The following is a 12,394-nucleotide window of genomic DNA, read 5'->3' as shown; positions in this document are numbered from 1 at the left end:
CATGCCGAAAATGGCGACAATCCGTCCGGCAGTTTTGGAGGAGAAACGTCAAATTACATGCAGACGTTAACAGAAATAATATATAGATCATCATGTAAAATGCAAATTAACTTAGTTTAGTTCTTTTTGAGAAATAATTTAATAAACATACATGCTGAGAAAGCTAAGTATACATGCTGAGAAGGTCAGTAAGAAGTAGAATACACACATGATCTTTACTTTAGTTGTAAACAACCTTATCTGTTTTGTGACCATCTCAGTCAGCAGGACAAAACAATGACTCTCTCTCTCCTAGCTCTATTTACCCACACATGATCTTTACTTTAGTTGTAAACAACCTTATCTGTTTGGTGACCATTGTTTGGTGACCATCTTAGTCGGCAGAAAAAAAAACAATGACTCCCTCTCTCTCCTATCTCTATTTACCCACACATGATCTTTACTTTAGTTGTAAACAACCTTATCTGTTTGGTGACCATTGTTTGGTGACCATCTTAGTCGGCAGAAAAAAAAACAATGACTCCCTCTCTCTCCTATCTCTATTTACCCACACATGATCTTTACTTTAGTTGGAAACAACCTTATCTGTTTGGTGACCATCTCAGTCAGCAGGACAAAACAATGACTCTCTCTCTCCTAGCTCTATTTACCCACACATGATCTTTACTTTAGTTGTAAACAACCTTATCTGTTTGGTGACCATCTTAGTCGGCAGAGAAAAAAACAATGACTCCCTCTCTCTCCTATCTCTATTTACCCACACATGATCTTTACTTTAGTTGTAAACAACCTTATCTGTTTGGTGACCATTGTTTGGTGACCATCTTAGTCGGCAGAAAAAAAAAACAATGACTCCCTCTCTCTCCTATCTCTATTTACCCACACATGATCTTTACTTTAGTTGTAAACAACCTTATCTGTTTGGTGACCATCTTAGTCGGCAGAGAAAAAAACAATGACTCCCTCTCTCTCCTATCTCTATTTACCCACACATGATCTTTACTTTAGTTGTAAACAACCTTATCTGTTTGGTGACCATCTTAGTCGGCAGAAAAAAAAACAATGACTCCCTCTCTCCTAGCTCTATTTACCCACACATGATCTTTACTTTAGTTGTAAACAACCTTATCTGTTTTGTGACCATCTCAGTCAGCAGGACAAAACAATGACTCTCTCTCTCTCCTAGCTCTATTTACCCACACATGATCTTTACTTTAGTTGTAAACAACCTTATCTGTTTGGTGACCATTGTTTGGTGACCATCTTAGTCGGCAGAAAAAAAAAACAATGACTCCCTCTCTCTCCTATCTCTATTTACCCACACATGATCTTTACTTTAGTTGTAAACAACCTTATCTGTTTGGTGACCATCTTAGTCGGCAGAGAAAAAAACAATGACTCCCTCTCTCTCCTATCTCTATTTACCCACACATGATCTTTACTTTAGTTGTAAACAACCTTATCTGTTTGGTGACCATCTTAGTCGGCAGAAAAAAAAAACAATGACTCCCTCTCTCTCCTAGCTCTATTTACCCACACATGATCTTTACTTTAGTTGTAAACAACCTTATCTGTTTGGTGACCATCTTAGTCAGCAGGACAAAACAATGACTCTCTCTCTCCTAGCTCTATTTACCCACACATGATCTTTACTTTAGTTGTAAACAACCTTACCTGTTTGGTGACCATTGTTTGGTGACCATCTTAGTCAGCAGGACAAAACAATGACTCTCTCTCTCTCTCTCTCTCTCCTAGCTCTATTTACCCCTTCCCGAGGCTGTAAACAAACTCCAAAAACAAACAGAAACCCCTTTGTGTTGCAAATTTGAAGTCCACAAAGTTCCATCTGATATCGTGAAAAAAACTGTAAATATACTCAATGTTCTGTGTGCTTTTTAAGTCTTTGGCTCACGACATCGTTGAGAGCTGAAACCTTCCTCTTGTGCACAAGAGTGTCTTTTGTTTTATTCAATAAACAGCTTGTATTTGAATTATATTTTCCTGTGACTAAAATTACTTCGACAGTCTTCAGGGTTCTAACTGGTCTTATGGGGTCTCAAGGATCTTAGCCGTCTGAGGGGTTGAATGGGTATTAGGGGACTTGGGGGGTTTTAAGGCTCAAAAGAGTCTTAGGGGTCTTAAAGTAATAAGGGGTCTAAAGGCTCCGAAGGGTATCAAATGGTCTGAGGGATCTAAAGGCTCTAAAGGATCTTAATGGATTTAGGGTTCTTAGAGGGTAATATGGGGTCTTAGGGGTCTTATGTAATTAATACACTTACTCACATTCTGTGTGGACAAACAGACAAACAGACCCAAACGCAATACTTTCTTCTCTGGCGAGGGTAATAAGTTGATTAACTTAAACCCACCCTATTCATTAAATAAATGGCGATCAAATGCATTATGATAATCTTTGGGAAAAGCACACGGAAGAGCTCACCTCATCGTGTTCTAATGGTTGGTTCTTTTCTGGAAACTCTGCCTCAATGAGGTGCTGTGCTGCATGAAGGAATTTCAGAGCCTGCATAATGAACAATGGATTAAACTTAGTATAGGTGAAATGGAACAATGTTTCGAGAACAGGAGAGAAGGTTAAAGAAAAACAAGATAATCTTTAAAACATTCAATAACTAGAAGGGCACTAGGTAGAGGGCAAACCTCCACCACATAATGCCTGATCCACAAGAACATATTCGGCATCATCACATTTTTGAAATAACATGCTACACAGGATGATATCGTTTATGGCCCGATCTCTCAACGGTGAAGAATCACTTTTAAAATTAAATAATTCTCCTATCCAGATCTGGATTCGGATCTTCACCCAAATCGAATCAATTCGTCCTTGCCAAACACCCAAAGTGTTCACCAAGTTTCATCTGAATCCATCGACAACTTTTTGAGATATCGTGCGATATATTAGTTCAGCCCGATCTCTCAACGGTGAATAATTATTTTTAAAATTCTCGTTGTCGGATCTGGATCTGGATATTAACCAAAATCTAATCATGTTCGTCCTTGTTACACACCCAACCTGTCCACAAAATTTCATCCGGATCTGTTCACAACTTTTTGAGATATCCTGCACACAAACAAACAAACAAACAAACAAGAAGACGTCGTGCAGAGCACGATACTTGCAAAATCCATAAAACAAATTTGACCTCAAAAATAACGGGTGGTTGGATTCAATGACCAATTATGCAACTCCTCTACAAATTTCAAGTGAATCCGATGAAAATTGACAATTTTAGAAATCCGCCCTGTGTTGTTCTTTTGGCCGATGTGGACATCAAAAAAAATTGGCCATTCGAATTCAGTGACCTGAAGTATAAATCCTCTTCAAATTTCAAGACAATCGGATGAAAATTGAGGATTTTAGAAATACTACCTTAGTTATTGACCTTGGGCCTACGTTGACCTCTTGGTCCATGTTGACCTCAAAAACAATAGACTTCTTCCTTATGACAAACTATACCATGTGGTGAAATTTCGTGAAGATTGGTTTAAAAATGTGACCTGTAGGCAACAAACAAACAGACAGACAAACAGACAGACAGACAGAATAACAAAATCGACCAACCAATATAGTTGAAAAATCTTCGATTTTTTAAGTAACAAACAGGCAGAGAGGGGTTAAAACATAACCTCCTTCACCTTTGGTGGTGGAGGTAATTAAATAAGGTGATGGATGCCCATTATCTTAAAAGAGTGATGGGAAATTCCTGACAAGTTGTGAATGTTTTTATGACGATCGGGGACACGTCACTGCTCTGTCTGCAGGGTGTTTAAATTTCCACGAAGAGAATCAATTACATAACAGTGAGTACAATGCAAAAGGTCTTTACACACAGCACCATCACTGGATACCATTGAACAGAGTCGCAGGGCCAGGCTGAATGGCAGAGCTGAGCTGTTCAGGGAGCTGAGGCGTAAAACTGTACGTGCGCTAAGGGTGGACAAGGAGGCCTATGTGCGAGGAATCTGTGAGGGGGTAGAGCATCACCTGTGGTCAAGGGATTCTCGTCTCGCTTACAGGGGAATTCGTGCATTGCGTTCATCCAAGCCCATCCCTCGGAGCACTGCAGTTAGAGCAGAGGGTCGTAGGCTCTTGACAGAGGAGTCTGAAGTGAAGGCCCGCTGGGCCGGTTACTTTGAGCGGTTGTACCAGGCTGATCCACCAGCTGTCGAGTTAGACATCAGGGTGTTACAATCCCTGTTGCTGACCCTCCAATCAACTGTGGTCCACCTTCACTTGTGGAAGCACGGGCTGCGGTGAACCGGATGAAATGGGGGGTAGAGCTCCAGGGATCTGTGGCATCCATGCTGAACTTCTCAAGGTTGGTGGAAATGCTGCACTCGTGTCGTTGCATGCAGTTTTGTGCTCTGCCTGGAACACAGGCATCATCCCAACTGATTGGAAGAGGGGTTTGTTGTTCCTCTCTGGAAAGGGAAGGGTGATCGCCAAGACTGCAACAACTACTGAGGGGTGACGCTGCTCTCAGTACTGGGCAAGGTCTTTGCTCGGATAATTCTTGATAGGGTTCGCCACCATCTGCTTGAGCACCAGCGTCCAGAGCAGTCAGGCTTTACACCAAAGAGGTCAATGATTGACCGTATCCTTGATCTTTGGGTCCTCACCGAATGCAGGCGAGAGTTTCGGCAGGGGCTGCTTGCAGCCTATGTTGATCTCTGTAAAGCGTTCGATTCAGTGAATCGGGATGCCCTCTGAAGGATTCTTTGTCTTCGAGGGGTGCCACCAAAACTGACCGATCTGATGTCTGAACTCTACTCTGGTACTGAGAGTGCTGTGGGATGTGGTAATACCATCTCTGACTTATTTCCAGTTGTTACTGGAGTTTGTCAGGGGTGTGTACTGGCCCCCACACTTTTCAGCACTTGTATGGACTGGATTCTAGGGAAGATGTTGGAGAGATCAAGCTGCATTGTATCGTTTGGGAATGTCTGACCTTGATTTCGCAGATGATGCAGTCATCTTTGCAGAGACTTCAGATATCCTTTTGGGGGCCCTCGAGATGCTGAATGAGGAGTCGGAGCCACTGGGATTATTGGTTTCCTGGGTCAAAACTAAGATCCAGGCTTTCAATGACATCTTGGCTGCTGCTGTCCTGTCTGTGTCTGTTTGTTTGTGGTGAGGATGTTGAAGTCGTGGAAAGATTCACTTACCTTGGCAGTGATATTCATTTCTCTGCCGGCTGTGAGTCAGAAGTCAATCGACGTCTGCGTCAGGCCTGGGGAGTCATGGATTCACTGAATCATGGGGGGTGGCGCTGCCGGTACCTGTGCGGGAGGACGAAAGTCCGAGTCTTGAGGTCCTTGGTGCTTCCAGTCTTGCTCTATGAATGTGAGACTTGGACTCTGACCAAGGATCTGAGATGGAGACTTAATTCCTTTGGTACCAGGTCTCTTCGGAGAATTGTTGGCTATCGCTGGTCAGACTTTATGTCCAACGAGTGTTTTCTGAGAGACTCAAATGAGATTTGTTACCTGCATATTCCGTGAGCATCAGCTGTGGCTGTATGGACATGTGGCTCATTTTTCTGACACTGATCCTGCTCACCAGATTCTCTCAGCAAGGGAGCCTTGTGAGTGGAGGAGGCCAATGGGCCGACCACCTGCCTCGTGGTTGCGGCAGGTTGATCGACATCTCAAGGAGATGGGGATGGGCCAGGCATCTGCCTGGGGGGTGGCCAGACGGAGGCCCCTGGAGTACTGGTGGAAAGTGGACGCAGCGACGCGCTGCTCTGGCGCATGCTCCCATACCTGACCTGACCTGACCATCAAGGTGCTCGGAGGAAATATCCAACAGGTGGATTAGGAAAAGTAAGCAAATGTGCCTGGCTGCAGCACACGTTGCTGCAAATGTTGCACTGGGTTCATCGCTCAACCACTACTACAACTGACAGCTGCATTTATTCCCATTTTCTTGTGGGATCATTCTCCGGCGCATTCTCCCATACATGACCTAACCTGTCAGCTGGGGGAAAATTTTAGCTCAATTCTTTCAAGAACTGCTCATCAGACCTGACATTCAACTGAAGGTGGGAAAATTTGGAACTTGGCCATGGTGCCATCGGTAACTCACCTCCCTCTTTGAGAAAGACACCATGTGATGTTTAACTTCCACCAATAACCAGTGCTGGTAGACAGGCAAACATGTCCTCTGGCTTAATGTCCTTCCATTAGATGGCATGAAATTGACGACTCGCTTGCTGGGTCGAAATTTCAACAATAGCTCGGCAGTTCAGGCAAGTTTGTATACCTCCAAGCTATCCCACCTAACAATTATCTACAACTTATTCTGTGCAACCCCCCCCCCCCCACACATTCCTTTTCCAACCAAAGGTTGAATAATGGGGAAGAACACAAATGGGAGGAAAGGTAGATCGATAGAAATATCAAGGTTACCTGTCTCTCTGTGCCTTGTTTGCCATTCATCCATGGTTGAGCAAGGGCGAGAAGGTGAGCCCAGCGACGAGATGAACGATGAAAATGAAGGGAGGAACTACTTGAATGACCTGAACAGATAAAGAAGGCACAGAAAAGTTTTGCTTTCACATCCGGTTTTCATCATCCAAAACCTAAAATCTAAAAGCCAATGCTGAAGTATCGTTCCTTTGTTCTCTCATTTTCATGAAATAAAAAAAAAATCAGAGGATGGAAATTCGCCAATAAGAAAGATCAGGCATTGATCATCACATGACTTGTGTTTGGCTTCCCAACAAATCCCCCTTGAGAAATGAATCCTGTTTTGGGAAGCAGATGCCCGAAGAATAACAGACGCAATCTCTCTGAAGTCTGTGTTATTACTATGAGAAAGTATCATGTTTTTGGAGAGTTCAAGTATTCCCAGGACTGTTGTTTATAACTAAGTGTGGATAGAACCTTGACGGGCAATTATCACCCAACTGTGTAGCCAACCATCGAAATTACAACAGGCCTGCTTTCACTGAATGGACATTGTAATAGTTATCCACTCCACCACCCTCTTTATCTCACTGATCATAGTCACCTTGATTTCAGAAACAGGAAATTATGGGTATTGGTTTCTGGTAGTATATAAAACATCAATCGACGTACATTACTCTGTATTTTAAAACAAAAGTAGTGTTCATATCTGACGAATCCTCGTTGGATATGTTGTGTCGTACTCTGTTGTTTAGGCCTAAGTCACATTTGCTCTCCGGCGAGGATACGGCGGCCGTACGCCCTCTGAATTGACAGAAACGTGCGGCAGCCGCAGAGTTTCTGAGGTGGCCTCAGGGTGGCCCTACGCCATATGGCTATATTTTACAGGCCGTAAGGTCGCCGTGGAATTATAACGCGGAGTTGTAACTTTTTTCATTTCTACGTTCGCCGTAGCAATTCGACAAGCCGAAAAAAAAACCAGAGTTGGTGTCAAAGCCACCCAATGCTTACCTGTTTATACATTTATCGTTTTTGAAAGACGAGTCTAATAATTAATATTTTTTATAAATCTCTAACAACTTTTTTTTGAGGGGGGGGGTTTGGAAATCACTTAAAACATGCAGAAATGCAAAAAAAAAATTTCTCTAACAATTTTGGGGGGGGGGTTGGAAATCACTTAAAACATGTAGAAATGCAAAAAAAATTTCTCTAACAATTTTGAGGGGGTTGGAAATCACTTAAAACATGCAGAAATGCAAAAAAAAATTTTTCTCGAACAATTATTTTGTGGGGGGGCTGGAAATCACTTAAAACATGTAGAAATGCAAAAAAAAAAATTTTCTCGAACAATTTTTTTGGGGGGGGGTTGGAAATCACTTAAAACATGTAGAAATGCAAAAAAATTCTCAAACCATTTTTGGGGGTTGGAAATCACTTAAAACATGTAGAAATGCAAAAAAAAGAAATCGAAATTTTGTCGAAAAAAGTTGCCAAATTTTTTTTTTCTCCAACAATTTTTTTGGGAAGGGGGGGGGGGTTGGAAATCACTTAAACATGTAGAAATGTAAAAAAAGAAATCGAAATTTTGTCGAAAAAAAAGTTGCAAAAATTTTTTTTTGGAGGTGGGGGGGGGGGGGTTGGAAATCACTTAAACATGTAGAAATGCAAAAACAAAAATTCTCTAACAATTTTTTGGGAGGGGGGAGACCAAGTCCAAAATCTAATGGCATGATCCTTGGACCATACCTAACCCGCCCACCAAGTTTCGTCGAAATCCGTTGAGGAGTTTTTCCGTAATACAAAAAATTTAACATTTTCACGCTCACGCTCACGCTGACGCTCACGCCGGGGGTATCGCTATAGCTCTCTGTTCTTCGAACAGGCGAGCTAAAAACTGGTAAAAACACACAAAAAAAATTACCCATTCGTTACCGTCCATCTGGCCGCACGTTCGCCTTAGGGCCCCCTGCGGTCCCCCTGCGGTCGCCTTGCGGGCACCTTGCGTCTGCCTTGAAAATTCTATGGCCGCCGCAGGAACGCCCTAAGGTCACCGTGCGACATCAAATCAAAGACCGTTCGGCACCCCCACGTTTTCGGTCTCCACAATTTATAAATACCCCGTGCGGCTCCCCGAAAAATAAAAACATATGTGACTGCTACATTGTGTGACCGTGGAAATACTGCGGCCGCCGTATAATTGCTAGTGGCCGAAGATTTTGGAGACCCCACGGCCGCCGTGGCAAATGTGACCTTGGCTTTAAGCAAACAAGTGCACAGTATTTATTTGAAAGTATTGCAATGTGAGCCTACCGGTTTCTTCCTCTGCTAATGGTGTGGCTGGTCTGGTTGAAGCAGTAATGGCCGGGGGGAGCTCATCCCTGTGGCGGAGATACCGTGGGGGGTATCCAAGGAATAAACCACATATTTAAACATCCGTTATTCCAAAAGTAGTGATCCATTAACTTATAAATGCTCACGAGGTGTAATAAAAAAAAAAACTCCCCAAAATATTAGAAACCCTAACAGGCCCCCAAACAAAACCTGCCTACCGATTTGCTTACTGACTTACCCTTCATCCCACCAATCATAGACTGGCTCAAGTGGTCGCAGCTCCCCAGGAGCCAATGGCATTTTAGCAGGACTGGGGCAACACACAAACTCCACACCACGGAAGCGGTCCACATCGCATGGTAAGAAGAGTGCAAAGGTCAAGAGCGTCTGGCTTCGTGCACTGCAAGCCTGGAAGAACAACCTCAGCTGCTTTTCATTTGTATTTCATCAATTGCCACAATGTTTACTCCACCATAACAATGACAACAAGTAATTTTTGTGCTGTTTTCTCCAGCCTCTTGTCACTTGGGATGAACTTCCGCAGCAAGAAATTTGGTTTCCTCACCCTAACGCTGAAATTAGATTTTGAAGTTCTATTCCATATTGGTAGTTTCATTCTTTAATTTCCAGTTGGATGCTCACATTTCGGGAATATACCATCGAGGTTTTTAAGACAGAGGTGAGCATACAGGGCCACAGGAAATCATGCTTACATTACTGAACTAGTAAGACCCAGGAAGGTGTACAAGTGAGACTTTCAGCCATATTGAGAGGCAATGTAAAGCAGACCGAGTTGAGCTTTTTAGTTGTACCGCAAGGAAGTGATTAAAACTAAACAGCAATGTTGGGAAATAAATCTGTGATGTTAGATGAAGCTGAATAATGTGGTTTGTCATTATATTCCCACTAATAGGCATGAAAGGAATTTGGAATTAGGCCAAGGTGCTTGTTTAGCATACTCTGAATGAAAGACACTGTGGAATCTGTATTGCCCACCAGCAGCAAATGCTCGGAGATGGGACCCCAGCTTAACATCTCATCCAAAGGATAGTGCATCTTTTGAAGCAACACCCCTGCAAATCAAGGTTGGGAATCAAACCCTGACCATGCAGCTCAAAGGTAAGTCGGAAACTTTTGAGCTTCCCTGTCAACCCCCAGAGAAAGATATTAATTCATTTGTGCAGGGAATTTTCAGTAACCATAGGTAAGGCATTAAAATTACTTAAAATTTGTTTTCATTAGGCTATGGTGCCTGGTTGGTGAGAGGAGGTGGCAGATATTGAGGTTTTATGTTTACACTTTTTTAATGATGACAAAAATGTGACACTGTTACAGCATCTGTTGATAATGCACCTGGTCTGCCTTTTCACAACGTAAGCATTCGTTTAAAAACAAAATCACAGGAGTTCAGCACAAGGCCTGGTGTTGGCTTAATGGTTAGGGTGGTGGGCTTGGGATCCGAGGATCCTGAGTTCAAATCCCACTCAGCTGTTGAATTAATACAAGGTGGGGTTGACTCTGGCTGTCATCCTTCCGAGGTTGGCAAAATGAGTGCCAGCATGCTGGTATCCTGCGTTGAAGTGGCGACATGTCCAGAATTGTGCCCAATAGCCAAGGAGACTGCTTAGGCAGCATCAACGCTCTGCACAGAGTCTGGTTCCAATGGATGGAGTTTAGCACTCTTGCTGAACTTGTTCCCTTCAACTCCTACAATACTGTAATCAAAACAGGCCCTTAGGACTGCACAGATCTGCTGAGCCAGCAAATCAGCTGCGAACCATAAAAGACTCAGATATGATCAAATAAAACACCGTATATATGATTGGAACAATTAGGCGGAACCTGAATAGGCAAAGATGGAGTCATCAGGAGGAACATGGGTTGGATTCAGGTTTCAGGAACTACTCTTCTACCCTCAAACCCAGCCAGGCACAGGCAAGTGAGCCTTATTCAAAATGTAATTTGCAAGAGTTCATCTCTCCATGGACACATTTGAAAAGAAAGCGAAATAAAGAAAGGAAGAAATGAAGAGTAAAAGAGATAAACGTAGCATACAATACACAATACAATTACAGAGTTCACACAATAACTTATCACACCCTTTAAAACTAAGTTTCCTGTTTTGAATGATTTTCAATTTTTCAATTTTGTTTGACTGCCAGAGTAAGAATATTATCTCACTCCTCTGTGCGCATGTGAGATCAGGACGAATTCAGAGCCAAAGTACTGTGAAACTACAGGTTTGTTTTCCGATTCGTATTCAAAATATAACATTCAATTGAAACTAAGTTGTTCCCCGATCATAAACTGGTCAAAAAGGTCAAAAGGTCATCATCAGACGAAGGTCAACAACTTTTTCAAATCTCTAAAATCCTCAATTTTTATCTGATTGACAACATTTGAAGAGCATTTGCATATCAGGTCAATGAATTCATCCACCAATTTTTTTTTTTTTTTTTAAGGTCAAAAGATCAACATTGGCCTGATTTCTAAAACTGAGAGATAGGGCCAAAAACTATATATATATATATATATATATATATATATATATATATATATATATATATATATATATATATATATATACATATATATATATATATATATATATATATATATCATGATAGCTCAGAAAGTTGTTGATGAATTATGACAAAACGAGGTGGATGAGTTGGTTAGGTGACAAGAACAAGCAGATTAGATGTTGGTTCAGATCCAACCCATCAGTGGGATGCAAAACATGAACTGTTCAGCCTGGTGGAGGTATGTATTCTTCAGAGTGCCGTTCTACTTTGTTCTGTTTTGCTGAATGTCACTCTTGGAGTGATTTTTCATTTGTTTGTTTGTTTGTGAGCAGGACATCTCAAAATGCTTTTGATGGATTCAGACTAAATTTTGTGGATAGTTTGAATGTGTGACATGGACGAATTGATAAAATTTTGGTGCAGATCCGGATCTGGAACCGGATCTGACAATTGTTTAAGTAATTCTTCACCGTTGAGGGATGGGACCAAAAACAATATACAGCATGATATTTCAAAAAGTCATGCACAAGTTAAGACAAAACCTGGTGGAGGAGTTGGGTAGGTGACAAGAACAAGCCGATTAGATTTTGGTTCAGGTCCAGATCCAGATCCGGTTTATCAGTGGGAAAGAAAATGTAAACTGTTCAGCCTGGCGGGGGTATGCGCTTTACCGAGAGCCATTCTAGCCAACTCCTGGATTGCAAAATTACCTCTGTATCAGTTTTATTCAATTAAACATACATAACAATCAGCTAAAAATCAGTTTATCCATAGGATAGAAAATTCTTACAAGGACATTTGTAGATAATGGGGCAAATCAAAAGAGTGGTCTGGTTTTATTTTTATCCTGGAATCCCAGTATCACGGGGCAAGTTAGTGGCAGGGGATGGGTGTGAGTGCCATTACATCTCTTGCAGCTGTGTGCCAGTACAGATGTGAGTGGCAAGCTGAGAGTCGCTCTCTATGGAGAAAAGAGCAGGAATCCGGCACAAGTAGCGCATCACTCCGGAACTCTCCGACTACAAAACAGCAGTACGTGACACAAAAAGTCAAAAAACAGGTGCAAAAGGATGCTCAAAAATTGGAAAATTAATCATTACAATAAAAGT

At 42.1% G+C, this 12,394-nt stretch overlaps 1 protein-coding gene across 3 annotated transcripts in view; it reads right to left on the bottom strand.

Annotated features, from left to right (window-relative positions):
* The window catches only part of LOC147025228 (uncharacterized), a 90,588-nt gene that overhangs the window by 48,364 nt on the left and 29,830 nt on the right, over window positions 1-12,394 (bottom strand). For all 3 annotated transcript variants that reach the window (XM_085885985.1, XM_085885984.1, XM_085885987.1), the window contains exons 4-8: window positions 12,192-12,304; window positions 8,999-9,168; window positions 8,740-8,807; window positions 6,430-6,539; window positions 2,441-2,521 (exon numbers count right to left, since the gene is read on the bottom strand). In XM_085885985.1, the coding sequence (XP_085742111.1) occupies window positions 2,441-2,521; window positions 6,430-6,539; window positions 8,740-8,807; window positions 8,999-9,168; window positions 12,192-12,304 (542 nt within the window). The remainder of the gene's footprint in view (window positions 1-2,440; window positions 2,522-6,429; window positions 6,540-8,739; window positions 8,808-8,998; window positions 9,169-12,191; window positions 12,305-12,394) is intronic.

The sequence above is a fragment of the Eptatretus burgeri genome, chromosome 6, assembly GCF_056783735.1.
Source record: "Eptatretus burgeri isolate ZD-2024b chromosome 6, Ebu_testis_v1, whole genome shotgun sequence".
Lineage (NCBI taxonomy): Eukaryota > Metazoa > Chordata > Myxini > Myxiniformes > Myxinidae > Eptatretus > Eptatretus burgeri.
The sequence above is the reverse complement of the archived record's forward strand: the minus strand, read 5'-3'. Positions and strand labels throughout refer to the sequence as shown.